The sequence below is a fragment of the Eulemur rufifrons genome, chromosome 27, assembly GCF_041146395.1.
Source record: "Eulemur rufifrons isolate Redbay chromosome 27, OSU_ERuf_1, whole genome shotgun sequence".
NCBI classification, from domain to species: domain Eukaryota; kingdom Metazoa; phylum Chordata; class Mammalia; order Primates; family Lemuridae; genus Eulemur; species Eulemur rufifrons.
The window spans coordinates 31,921,702-31,934,443 of NC_091009.1; the positions used below are offsets into that span (position 1 = coordinate 31,921,702).

General features: G+C 39.1%; 1 protein-coding gene across 1 annotated transcript in view; it reads left to right on the forward strand.

The window, feature by feature from the left end:
* The window catches only part of KIF14 (kinesin family member 14), a 53,262-nt gene extending 40,771 nt beyond the window's left edge, over positions 1-12,491 (forward strand). The window contains exons 22-29 of the mRNA XM_069459558.1: positions 1,721-1,815; positions 3,529-3,753; positions 3,942-4,126; positions 6,997-7,155; positions 7,767-7,889; positions 10,761-10,835; positions 11,586-11,724; positions 12,109-12,491. Coding sequence (XP_069315659.1) covers positions 1,721-1,815; positions 3,529-3,753; positions 3,942-4,126; positions 6,997-7,155; positions 7,767-7,889; positions 10,761-10,835; positions 11,586-11,724; positions 12,109-12,491 — 1,384 coding nt within the window. The remainder of the gene's footprint in view (positions 1-1,720; positions 1,816-3,528; positions 3,754-3,941; positions 4,127-6,996; positions 7,156-7,766; positions 7,890-10,760; positions 10,836-11,585; positions 11,725-12,108) is intronic.
* Positions 12,492-12,742: the final 251 nt, after the last annotated feature.

Sequence of the window (12,742 nt, forward strand, 5' to 3'; positions counted from 1 at the left end):
AATAACGAGCATTAGGATTTTAGCCTATTGAATGTTGTTAATTTGCATCTTATTTCCTACTGACTTTTAGGTTACTAATTAAGGAATCAACAGAACTTGAAAATGTTATCAAAAATCAAAACATCTCAATATTTTGTAAGATTTTGAAATTGGGTGTTTTCATTTGGTAGAGATATTTTTGGGAAATTCTGTAATTTAAAAGTATCATATTTTTTAAAAAATGAATTGCTCTTAGTCTGAGACCTTGTATATGAAGTTTCAGCCTTGTAAGAATGTTTATGACAGAATTGCAAACTCTGAGAATGCCTGCAGGAAATGGAAACACTGACAGATCCTTAATTATGGAACTCGTACTGGGCGATGATACCCACAGTTGTTCTGCAATAATGCAGCCTGGCTTGGCTGCCTGTAAATGTGGGTTTGAGCTGCCGACAGTGGAAAGTAAATTTTCCCCTAAGGTGAAGTAAGAACGCTTTGAGAAGGAATGTGACAAGCATTTTCTTTATTTGGGATTAACTACGATAGTGTTGAAAGAATAACAGTTTTGCTAGTTTAGACTTACTATAATAATGTACCCCTTTTTTCTCACCCGTAAGTAGAAGAACTGTAATATTTGAGAACTGATATTTTCTCTCCCTGTTATCAGTCATATTTCTATGTATTTCTTGTAGGAATTCATGGGGGAAATTTTATATCTGGAACATTGCGGCTATTACTGATAGAATGCTTTTGCTTAACAATCTTCAACAAGTAGTGTTTTTCTTTGAGTGGCCACCAGTAGTAGAGAGTTTTGTTGGGAAAAAGACTTCAAAGGATCCACTAAATGTAGGTCTAGGTCACTGCTTGAGTAGTTTCATTGACACACAGAACTGGAGCTGGAGTTTAGAAAGTTGACAGATGAATGGCAGTGTGGAAGTAGGTTGCTTTTTCCAGTAGGCTCCTGTTTCGAGAAGCAGTTAGAAAGAGTTACAGCCAGACAGCCACTCACGGCAGGAGCGTTTTTTATAGGCGGAGGAAAAAGTGGCAGCAAAAAGAGCAATTGGAGATAGAGTCATTTCCTCCATTTGTGTTATTGCTAAACTTCACAGGTGTTATGCTTTGCATACTGTGTAGCAAATATTTACTTAGGTGTTTGTTTACCTAGATCACGTCCCTGTTTAAAACCTTTTTGTGGATAATGCCCTCAGCATGAAATCCAAGCTTCCTCACTTGGCACAGGAGGCCCCTCCACACCTCCCAGCCTCACCCCCTCCTGTGTCTGAGACACTCCTCTGCTTCCCAAGCCTGCCCCTGGCCGGCTGGCTTTGCTCACCCTTCAATGCTGCAGGAGGCTCTGCTGACTGCTTGGGCCAGGTCAGGTTCTGCCACAACATTCATCACTCTGTTGTCATTATTTGCCTGATTTCCCTCTTTTGCTCTGGACTTTAAACACAGTGAGCCCAGCAAACATGTTTGCCACGTTTCGCCACAGTATCCAGAGCCTGTAAGTAGTACTCAGTAAATATTTACTCTATTTAATTAACCATAGGCTTAGAACAATGCTTGTAAATAGTAAAATTCTTTCTCAATTAACCAAATTAATTTAGCCCTTGATAAAAAGTTTTCATCGAAAATACAAACATAAATTTCCATTTTCTTTAGAGTATTTAAAAATAAATATTCTTAATAATGTTATTCCATATGGTGTATAACTACTAATCTATGGTTTGTCTTTTTTCAGGAGCAGGAGTTTGATGAAGAATAGAAGAATTTCTGGTTGTTTACATGACATACAAGTCTACCCAATTCAGAATTTGCATTCTTCACATTCGTCAGGTATTTTTCTCATCAAATTTTTCGTACTGTGAGAAAAGTGTCCAGTCCTGGCTCTGTCATTACCTCGTTTCATGTCCTTGTGCAAACTGTTTCAATTCCTGAGAGCTCCCATTTCCTCTGTAAGATGAAGAAGATGGACTGGATGGCCCCTTCCACATCTGAAATTCTGTGTTCTGTGATTTATTTCAAAGCCTTTTAGTAAAGTGGCTAATTCAGATGTGGAAGATGCATATGTTCAGAAATATATGAAAATATTATTTTCTTATAAGTGAAAAAGAGCAAAGTGCAGGAGATTATTATATACTATCAGTTGTGTGGGGAGGAGAAAAAAGATGATTTGTACATAGATACTTACAAATGAATGTGCTATCTCTGGAAACTTACTCCATAACCTCAAAGTGGTGGTTGTACGTGGGCATTAGGCACAGGGACAGGACAGGAACGAAGCCTTCCTTTTCACTGCACACTCTTGGGTTCCTTCTGAATTTTATATAACAATCTACGTATCTACCATCTACTCCACAGTTAATTTTAATTAAAAATGTTTCAAAGAAAAAGTTATAGGAATTATTCCTTTGAGTAATCATTTTGTACAAATATTTATCATACTGTTAATTTCCCTCTAGAAGGGGAGGATACACTGTAAATTTGTATGTGTAACTATCTATAATAATTAAAATTTGAAAGTTACTACTTGCTCAAAATAGACACAGCAATAAGGAAGGAATGACTGATTCACACATCAACTTGGATGAATCCCCAAAACATAATGTTGAGTGAAAGAAGTCAGGTGCAGGCCAGGCGCGGTGGCTCCCGCCTGTAATCCTAGCACTCTGGGAGGCCGAGGCGGGAGGATCGCTTGAGCTCAGGAGTTCGAGACCAGCCTGAGCAAGAGCGAGACCCCATCTCTACTAAAAATAGAAAGAAATTAGCCAAACAACTAAAAAATAGAAAAAATTAACCAGGCATGGTGGTACATGCCTGTAGTCCCAGCTACCGGGGAGGCCGAGGCAGGAGGATCACTTGAGCTCAGGAGTTTGAGGTTGCTGTGAGCTAGGCTGACGCCACGGCACTCTAGCCCAGGCAACAGAGTGCTTATTTCCAGAGGATCTGAGCGCTGTTTCAAGCTTTTCCATTTACTTCTGTTTGAACAGTGCTTAGAAAATTATGCTTTCTGAAAGTCTATCTCCCACAGATCTGCTGTATTAACTGTAGATAATCAATTGGCTTTGGCCTTTCTTGATTGTAGTATACCTTGAGAAGGAACTATTATAAAGTAGAGGTACTGAGACATTCCTTTTAATATAGTTTATTGTTGCCCACTTTTCCAGTTTATGAATTAATCAAATTCCTAATTTTATTTTATGTAACTATCATTGTTTTCACCAATTTACAGTTCCGTAGGTGTTAGAAAAAATGAATCCCTACCAAAAAGTAAATAAATTAGATTAAGCCAAAGGTTATGTGGGATATTTGGATTCTCTGTATTGCAGTTAGGAAGCTACTGTCTGTGGACTGGTGCTGTTGAAGGTTAATTGATCCCTGCATGGAATTGTGTTTTCACTTTGGCATAGAGAAGTAAGGGTGAATTGAAAATAAGGATAGCCTACTTTGAACTTACTAATGATTCTGTGATACGCTTGCATTAATGCATTTGTTTGAAAGTAAATGCCTGAAAATGAGGCTTCAGATGGCAATTTTCTGTTCATATAGGTGGAGTAGAGAAATCAAGCACCATTTACTCAAATTCAGCAGAATCATTTCTTCCTGGAATTTGCAAAGAACTGATTGGTTCATCATTAGATTTTCTTGGACAGAGTTATGATGAAGAAGAAACTATCGCAGATAGCCTGATGAATAATTTTCTCAAAATTTACGATGCACTATTTGCCATTTCCAAAGCTCATGAAGAACAAGATGAAGAAAGTCAAGAGAACCGTAAGCAATCCCACTGCTTTCAACTGGCATGAACGATTATTTTCTGCGCATTGCACTTTGTTTGGAATGATGATTTGGCACAGCTGGCATACACCTTTTCACCGTGTTAAAATGTTTCGTGTTGATCATATATGAGTTCTTTTATTTGGATATTATTTCTTCTAGTAATTTTCCTTCTTCTTTCAAAGTGTTTTCTTCTGATCGAGCAACCCAGTCTCTCACTATCCAGCTCGCATGTGCTTTCGAGCAGCTCGTGGTGCTAATCAGACACTGGCTGAATGATCCCCTGCCTTGTGCTAGCGTAGCGAAACTGGAGGATGAATTGAGAGAGGAAGTTAAAAAACTGGGAGGCTACTTACAGTTATTTTTGCAGGTAAATTGATTTGCTTACTATCATTTGAAGAACTCATTTGTTCAGTATCTATTGACTTTGTACTGTCTGCATCTTCCCCAAAATTAGGTTTGTAGAGTTTTCAAAAGTACTTTCTGTCTTAAAGTCGTGTGGATGTCTATAATTGATTTATTGAACCAAGACATAAAGCTTTCTATGTACCAGTGGTTCCAAGTGATTTACAAATATTAACTCATTTAATCCTCATAACAACCCCAGAAGTGGGTGCCGTTGTGATCACCATGTTATAGGTGAGGAAGTGGAGGCGCAGGGGAGATACGTACCCCATCCGGTGTTACATAACTAGTAAGCGATAGCGTTGGATTTGAACTCAGGCAGTCTCGGACCCAGAGTTCATGCTGTCATTGTATGGTGCTGGTCCTCAATAAGGGTACTGGGAAGAGAGGCAGAGTCTTGCTCTGGTTAGAGATTGGATTTCGGCCGATGTTGAGTTAGTCACAAGCCTGCTGACACGGAGACAAGGAAAGCGATTTGTTTACCTGCTTACCTTGTATCAGGTTAGAGTAGGTCTGGCTGTGAGGAAGAAGTAAGATAGAAGCTTATTTTCTCTCACCTCAGATCTGGAGGTGGACGTGGTGGTTCTGCTCCACAGAGTCCTCGGCATCCAGGTCCCTTCCAGGCCTCCCCTCTGCAGTGCCCAAAGTGTGGCCCTTGATTTCATGGTCACCATAGTGGAGCCCCCCTGAGTCAGTGCAGCTGGGTGGAAGAAGTAAAAAGGAAAGGGCCACGTGTGCCTTCTTTTAAGGGAAGTTTCTGGAAATCACCATGTGACACTTTTACTTACATATCTTTGGCCAGAACTTCATCATCTGACCACATCTAGCTGCAAGTGTCGTGGGGAAATAGATTTTTAAAATTCTGGACACCTGTGTGGCAAGCTAAAAATCAAGGGATCCGTTGCTGTGGAAGAAGTAGGGAATTGGTGTCGGAGAATACCTGGTTGTCTGCCGTATCAGCAAACGCCTCCGTAAGAATTCCTTGGATGTACAAGGGAGCAGATGAGAAAATAGCAAGAGGGTTAGGGTTCACTTTTAACAATGGATAATTAGACTCATAGCAAAATATTCTAGAATATCTGGACAAATCTTATGTTTTTGTGCCCACCAAGAGACTTTCCACATTCCAGCATTGTAATAGAATTTTTGTTGTGTCAAATACTTCCTAAATGGGCTATTTACTAGCTGGGATTTGGAAATCTTTATTTAGTTGATCTACCGAGTAAAATTGAAATCAGATGTTTATTTTTAATGTCCATTGTTCTTCCTTAGTAGGTCTTTTTGGGTCTCTCTGAAACTTGGTTAAGCACCTCCCTTATTTGCTTCTCTGTTAACTCTGGACTTTACCGTTGTGCCTTTAAATAAATCATATTATTTACAAGCTTGTACTCCACAAAGGTGGTAAGGTCTGCGAAGGTAGAGGGACTGTGGGTGTCTTTTTCTCACAAGGCCTCATCATATGATAGATGCTCAGTTGGATACTTGTTACTGAATTAATTATAAATTCACGTGGGATGAGGGATGGCTCTGGCCATAGGTATTGGGGAAACAGAGTGACGAAGGGGCGGGCTGCAAACAGGTGTGGGTGGAGTCACAGTGGAGGAGAAGCTATGGCGGGGGGAACCGGGAGAATGGGAGGTAGGATTGGCCAGCGGGCAGAGCTGCAGAGCCGGAAGCTGACTTAGGCGCGAGCCTGGAGAAGGAAGCCGGCTGGAGGGTGGCCTGTGGTAGACGGGAGAGTGCGATGTGCTTAGCTGGCTCTCGGAGTTTAGCGGCAGCACAAGAATAGTGGGGAAAAAACCACACACAAAAAATCAAAACCCACTATTGGCGTTTGAAGATCTGGTGTTTGAACCTGTGCTAAATTAGTTGCGTGTCCTTGGACAACTGCTTAACTCTTTGAGTCTCCTGTTTTCTCACCTAGAAAATAAAAATAACAGTGTTTACCTGGCAGGGTTGCTGTGAGGGTCAGATGAATTAATGTCATAAGAAAATACCTATTAGAGTAACTGTGTTTCCTGCCTTTAATTTTTTGAGAAGAACACTTTGAACTTAGAGTTTTCACCCCATCGCCCTGTGGGAAATGGTTTCTATAAGGAATCGAGGGCGGAGAGACAGGGGACTTGGAGGGAGGTCAGGTTCAGCGCAGGAGAGACTTGATAACGTCACGCTGGCAAACCTGCGCTTTCTGCTAAGTGCAGCCTGAGACTTCTCACCTTGCAACAATACAAAGAGCAGATTCTAGAAATCAGTGCAGGTATTGTGAAGAGTCACCACAGTGGGCAGGGAACCAAGAAGAAAACCTCAGGAGAGGCTTCCCCATGCCTTTCGGGCTGTGTGCTCCCAGTGCACGTGGGAAGCCTTCTGTTTGAAGGCGTTTATTTGGTTTTTTGTTGTTGTTTTTTCCTTTCTCCTTTCCCTTCCCCTTCCTCTCCCTGTCCTTTTCCTTCTCCCCTGAGAAAAGAGAATATCTTTATTAACCATCTGTCAGACGGTTACTGGGACAGGAAAAGCTGAAAGGCAAAAGAGCCACCATTTTGTTCCTTTCGTTTGCCATTCACTTACCGATTCTGTCTTGTGTCTAGTTAATTTCATACTTGCCCTATGTCTCCTATTTGTGTGGAAGATCTTTGAGGGCAGAGACTATATCTTATTCATGTTATCACCTTTACTAGCGATAGGGCTGCATGTTTCCTGGTTCTGACTGAGACTTTGAGGAAGTGAGGTCACTGTATCAATGAGTGCAGATTTTATTTTCTTCGTTTTTCTTTTCTTATCTTTACCACCCTGTGTAATCTCATGTATCTGATACACTGGTCCATTTTTATTTTATAGGGATGCTGTTCAGATATTTCATCAATGGTAAAAGAAGCTCACAAGAAAGTGATCCAAATTGTACAACAAGCTGTCAAGTATGTGGGACAGTTAGCTGTTCTGAAAGGGAGCAAGCTGCATTTTCTGGAAAACAGTGACAATAAAGCTGCCAGTGTCCAGGTAATTTGAAACTTATGTTTCAAAATGTTAGTTTTGAAAGACTTCATCTGAGGGAACATTAGACTTCTGATAATAGTACAGTATCACTAAACATGACACTTGCTTTTTATTTTTCAAAAGAGCTTGTATTTTTAATAGTTTGGCAGTAAGATTTAAAACTTTTTCAGTCTAAGTTGATTAAATGTACTGATTTTGCAAAACTTACTTTACCTCTTGGATCCTTGATTTGATGATAGCCATCTATGATGGAGATTTTTCTCAGCCAATCAACACATGAAAAACACTGTAATCTTAGAAAATTTGTATTTGCCTCCTGTATTTATGCTATTGAAAATGCAGTATTGTATTGGAATGTTACTGTGCTCTAGCAATATAGCATCCTGCCTAAGCTGATAAACATTCTTTGTTCTATTTGGAATATTAAACTGTGGATTTGCTAATTTTATTTCCTTGTAGACTTCAGACTTCTTATTCCAGCTTTAGTTGAACTTAATAAACTTAGACTATATTATAGTCCTAAAATGAGCAGAAAATATAACTTAATTACTTGATAATTTAAAAGAATGTCTAAAACCTAAATTTATCAATTAATGCTTACATACTTTTTCTAGGAGGAATTCGTGAATGCTATTTGTGATGGTGTAGGCTTAGGAATGAAGATCCTATTAGATTCTGGACTGGAAAAAGCAAAAGAACTTCAGCATGAACTCTTAAGACAATGTACACAAAATGAGGTAAGATGAAGAAAAGGATATTCTATATAGTACCAGATAGCATATAAAGTTGATTTTTAAAAATATTTTAACTCAGATTTTTATAAATTTATATATTTTAATTTGTTTTGAATTATTTTTCACTGAAGAAGCTGATGATACCATGATGTCATGGTGATATTTTCCCAAGTTATTCTTGAGTTTTTACAGCCTCTGTTAATATTTTGCTAGATGCCATCACAGCTGTTTTCAAGGAGCCCTCAGTCTGCAGGTGAACCGCTAAGCAGAGAGCGGAGTGTGGTAGTGACACCTAGTGGTCACTTTCTCCTTGTCTTTTTCTAACTTAGCTTTGTTTAGGTCTCTCTTCTTCCTGAGAATGGAAACTAACATTTATTGATCCAATAACTTAAACTAAATATTTTTCTAGGGAGATTCACATCAAGAATTTCAATCAGTGAAGATTTCAGTGACTTCCTAAAATATGCTTCCTCCCCTCCTGGCTAACTAACACTAAAGCCTGGATCAGGGCGGTCTTAGGTGCCGCAGGTTAGGAAAGGTCTGGGTTTTTTGGTGTTAGGAGACCTGTGTTTGAACCCTGGCTCCATCACTTCCCACTTATTTAGCAAGCCACTTAATGCTCTGACCCTGTTTCTTTACCTGTCACATGTAATAGTACCTTTATCACAGGTTGTAAACTATTTATTGACATTTTCTGTGACAGTTACTGGGCCAGGCGCTTTACGTATAACAGTGGTGAACCTCCAACTTTTCAACATAGGAATTACCCAGAAACTCAGTGAGTTGGAGCACCTTGTCCTGTCACTCAACTACACAGCCTTAGCCAGGATTTTGTATTCTGTCTGATTCTAAAGTTCATGCATTAATTTTCTTCACTGAGAGTTACTGTTAGTGAAGTAGGGATTAGGAAGATAAAAGCTAAAATCTTATGCTGAACTTCCAAGACTTGCCTGTTCCAGAATCGTGTTGTAACAACTTGTCACTAACAGCGTCCCTGTCCGTTCCGTTGCTCTTGCTGGAGTCAGGTGGCTGGGGCAGAGCCACCTGGAGACGTTTGGTTTCCTGAGACCTTACCTACTAGGGTGTCAGCTCACTGACATACCTACTGGTTGCTCTAGAAAAGTAGATCATGTGGAGGACTCTTAGCGTCTATACCTCTGGGTGGTTGTTTCCAGGGAGGCGTGCAGTAAGCTAGATTTTTTTTTCCTTTTTAGAAAAACCTTAGGAGGAATGTACTTGTAGCTCATCTTAGCTGAGGAGAAACTATGCCAGCCACAGGGGTTCTCCACCCCTTTCCTCGTCCTGGGGCTCTGTGTAGGTTGATCTCTGCCCAGACTCTGCCTCGGAACTCGGGAAGACACTGACCATGAAGCTGCTCTCCTACTTCCCACGTGACCTTGAACAATTTGCCTGAGCCTCAGTTGTTCCATTTTAAAAATGGGGATGATCATATTTATTTCATAAAGTTGTTCTGAGGATGATATGCAGTTAAGAAACAACATCTATGAAAATGCTAAAAATAGTGCCTGGCCAGAGTCACTCATCTTGTCTGCGCATGTTCTCGTTTCTTCTGTGTATGTCTGCTTCTCTCACTTTGTGTGTGTGTGTTTTAAAAGATAAAAACATATTCAAAAGGAGCTCATAATGTCACTAAATCAAGGTTTTGGGGTCTAATCATGTTCCAGTAGGCATGAGGCTGATTTTGGTTCTGTAATGCAACTCTGAAGGAAGGTTCGTGTTGGACTCTTAGCGCTCGCTCAGACCACCGCCGCCGTCTGCAGGCTGGCTTCGCCCGGCAGCAGCACCGTGTACCGCTGAACACTTGATCACTGTGGCGAAGTTTTTGCGTCTGTCACTGTTGCAAAGAATTTCTGCTGGCAATAAATGCGAAGGGGTATAGTGTAAATTAATGAAAAGTGGAGATGAAATAATGTATGTGAGTTTGCTTAGTAAGCTGTCAAGGTGCAGATGTTAGCTTTGGTACTGTTCTGAGGAAATAAACAGCAAAAGGGTCAGGCCCCTCTTGTACACAATTCTGTCTGTATCCTGTTGCAGCCCTCCACCCTCCCTCCTTCCTTGCATTTTCTTTCTGCGGCATGCCAAAGCCATGCTAGTCATGGTTATTCAAGTTTTAGCTTATCATATTCTTGTAAATTCAAACTCCTATAAGAACCTACAGAAGAAAAATAAAATATCCAAAGAAAGAGAAAATATAAAGGCATTGGAGGAGTCCAATTTTAAAGCTGGAGTCAAAGGGAAAAAGAGAATTTGAATGTTCCTTTTTTACCACACAGCAAATTTGAGTTAGACCTAGGGCAAGAGCTTCATGGGTAAAGCCAATTAAATACTTAACAACAGAATCTCCTGGCAAAAATTAAGCCAGAAAGGACCTTAGGGGGCAGCATTGAACAGTATAACAGCAAAGGCTGAGGATTTAGACTGAGGCTTCTACCCTGGGTCTGGATCTTAGGACCTAGAATCTGTTTTGTTATTAGCAAAGTGAGGACAATACCAAATGCAGCATAAGGCTGTAACTGAGAATCGAATGATAAAACATTTGTAAAGTTCTTAGTGTGTAATAGTTGCTTGATATGTTGCTTACCCCCTTCCAAGGGAAATTTTGGAAATATTATACCTATGAATATTTAAATATAAGACAAATTCTGCCATTATAAATAAATATCAGAGAGTCTATATTTAATGTAGAAATCAGTGTCAATTTAATTTGAAAGAAATTCCACTTACATGATTTAGGTACTCTTGAACTATTTAATTGCAATCCCAGAAATAGAACTCCAGTCTTCTGGCTTCTAGACTAGAACTTTTTTTTTTTAATCTAGTCCCATATAATAAAATATTTAACATTCTCTGTAGGTTACCGAACAGATGAAGGCTAATGCCACGGGATTGATCACATCTCTTGAAAACATCTTCACTGAATGGAAAATAGTAAGAGAAACTTTACACTGTTTTTGGTTAACTTTGTTTAGTATATTTTATGATTTCACTTGGTTCAAGCATAGTGCATGTTTAATTGCAGCGTGTACGGTAGCTCTCTAGCTGCTTCCTCTTGGGCATCATAACTTACTAGTTTTGGTAATAGGTAAGGAATTGTATAGAAATTAATATTAGTGTGTTTCTTACTGCTACTGGTTTTAACTGAGCTTTTACTTAGTCATTATAGGCTAAAAAATTGTGTTTAATAATCTATCTGCTCAAAGATTTTAAAATATAATGAATTAGACAAATTATTTTATTCCCTTGTCACAGGCAAATAGAAAAATACAGACTAAGTATATAATCAATGTATTAAAAAGGAGAGTAATTACTATGGCTTGAGATTTTTTTATTTAAACAAAGTAAATGGAAGATGTGATTAAGTTGAACTTTTAAAAGTTAAATAAATTTATCTTTTATAATATTAGGTAATAAATGATACTGTTGCTTTATTCCATTCTCATGTAATAGGATGATAGGATTTTGATTTAAAATTAATTGAAAATTCTTATTTCTTTTGAAAAACAGTAATTATTATATTGTATTTTAGTGTTGCTTATAGAAATAGAGTTAAGTACTGGTAAGGAAATTAAACTTTCTTTCTTAAAGATAAGATTTTGGCAATTGAAATCATATTGACTTAAGTCTTACTACCATATAACCTGTTATGTATTGTTAAAAATATTAACTTTATTTACACAGAAAAGTTTCAGAACTCAAGTACAAGAAGAAAATTCTGAATACCAAGATTTCAAGAAGATGATTAATCTTGCTCCAGAATTCTTGAAGTTAAGACATTGCTTAGAGCAAACTGTTCAAATTATTATTTCTTCACTGAGAGGTATATACTACAAATGGAATTAGTAATCAGAATGTTATAATTTGAGGAATCTTAGATATTTTTCCTTTACATTTCTAGCCTTTTCATTTTTTAGTCATTAACTAAAGCTTACCTAATGCTACTTCACTGATATTAGTTACCAATAAAGGAACTTATATAACTGAATTCCCACTTAATATAAGTATTTCTGCCTAAATAATTAGATCCTAAAAAACCAGATACTTATCTAGCAGATAAGCACTTTAGCTGACTAATCTTAAATAGTTTGGAATTGTCTTGATAGGGTCACTTTGACTTAAAAGATATCTAGAGTCATCTAAAAGTCATAAACACTAGATAAAAACTAAAAAGGTTAATTAATTTTTCCCTCTCCCCCTTACATAGGCTGCAGCAATGATGTAAATCTTCTCAAGAACTGTGTTGAAAGCATTTGCGCCTTGGCCAGTGACTTGCACGGTGACTGCAGTGTGCCCTCTGCGCCTGCTGGCCTCTGGGAGGACAGCGCACCTCAGGTCGGCCTCAGGGAACTAGAATCTCTAGCTAAGTCACTCCTCTTACACTTCGAATCTGAAGAAAGACCCGATTTGTTGAAACCCTGGGAAACTTGTAATCAAAATCCCACAGAAGCAGCACAACGGCAGCTAAAATCAAGCAGGACCGACTGCAGTGGGACGAAGGGAGTGCCAGGGCGCGTCCACGAGCTCCATGGCTCGTCGCTGGCAGGGAGCTCACGGGGAAGCACAGCCAGCCGGGTTCAGTGGGTGTGAACACGACGCACAGGCACTTCACGACCACCCAGGAGAGAGGAAGAACACGTGGTGGGCAGTTTTCCTTGTGCAGGAGAATGTAGCAAGAAATCTGTGGAAATATTTCCAAGAAGTCCATGCCTTTGGTTTTGGTGGCCTTGCATTGGGTATGGACAATATAAGCATCATGGAATCCCGGATTTCAAAATGCGTGAATGTGTGTGCAGAAGTTTCTCAGAAATTTTAAATAGGATATTTGCCATATCAGAACA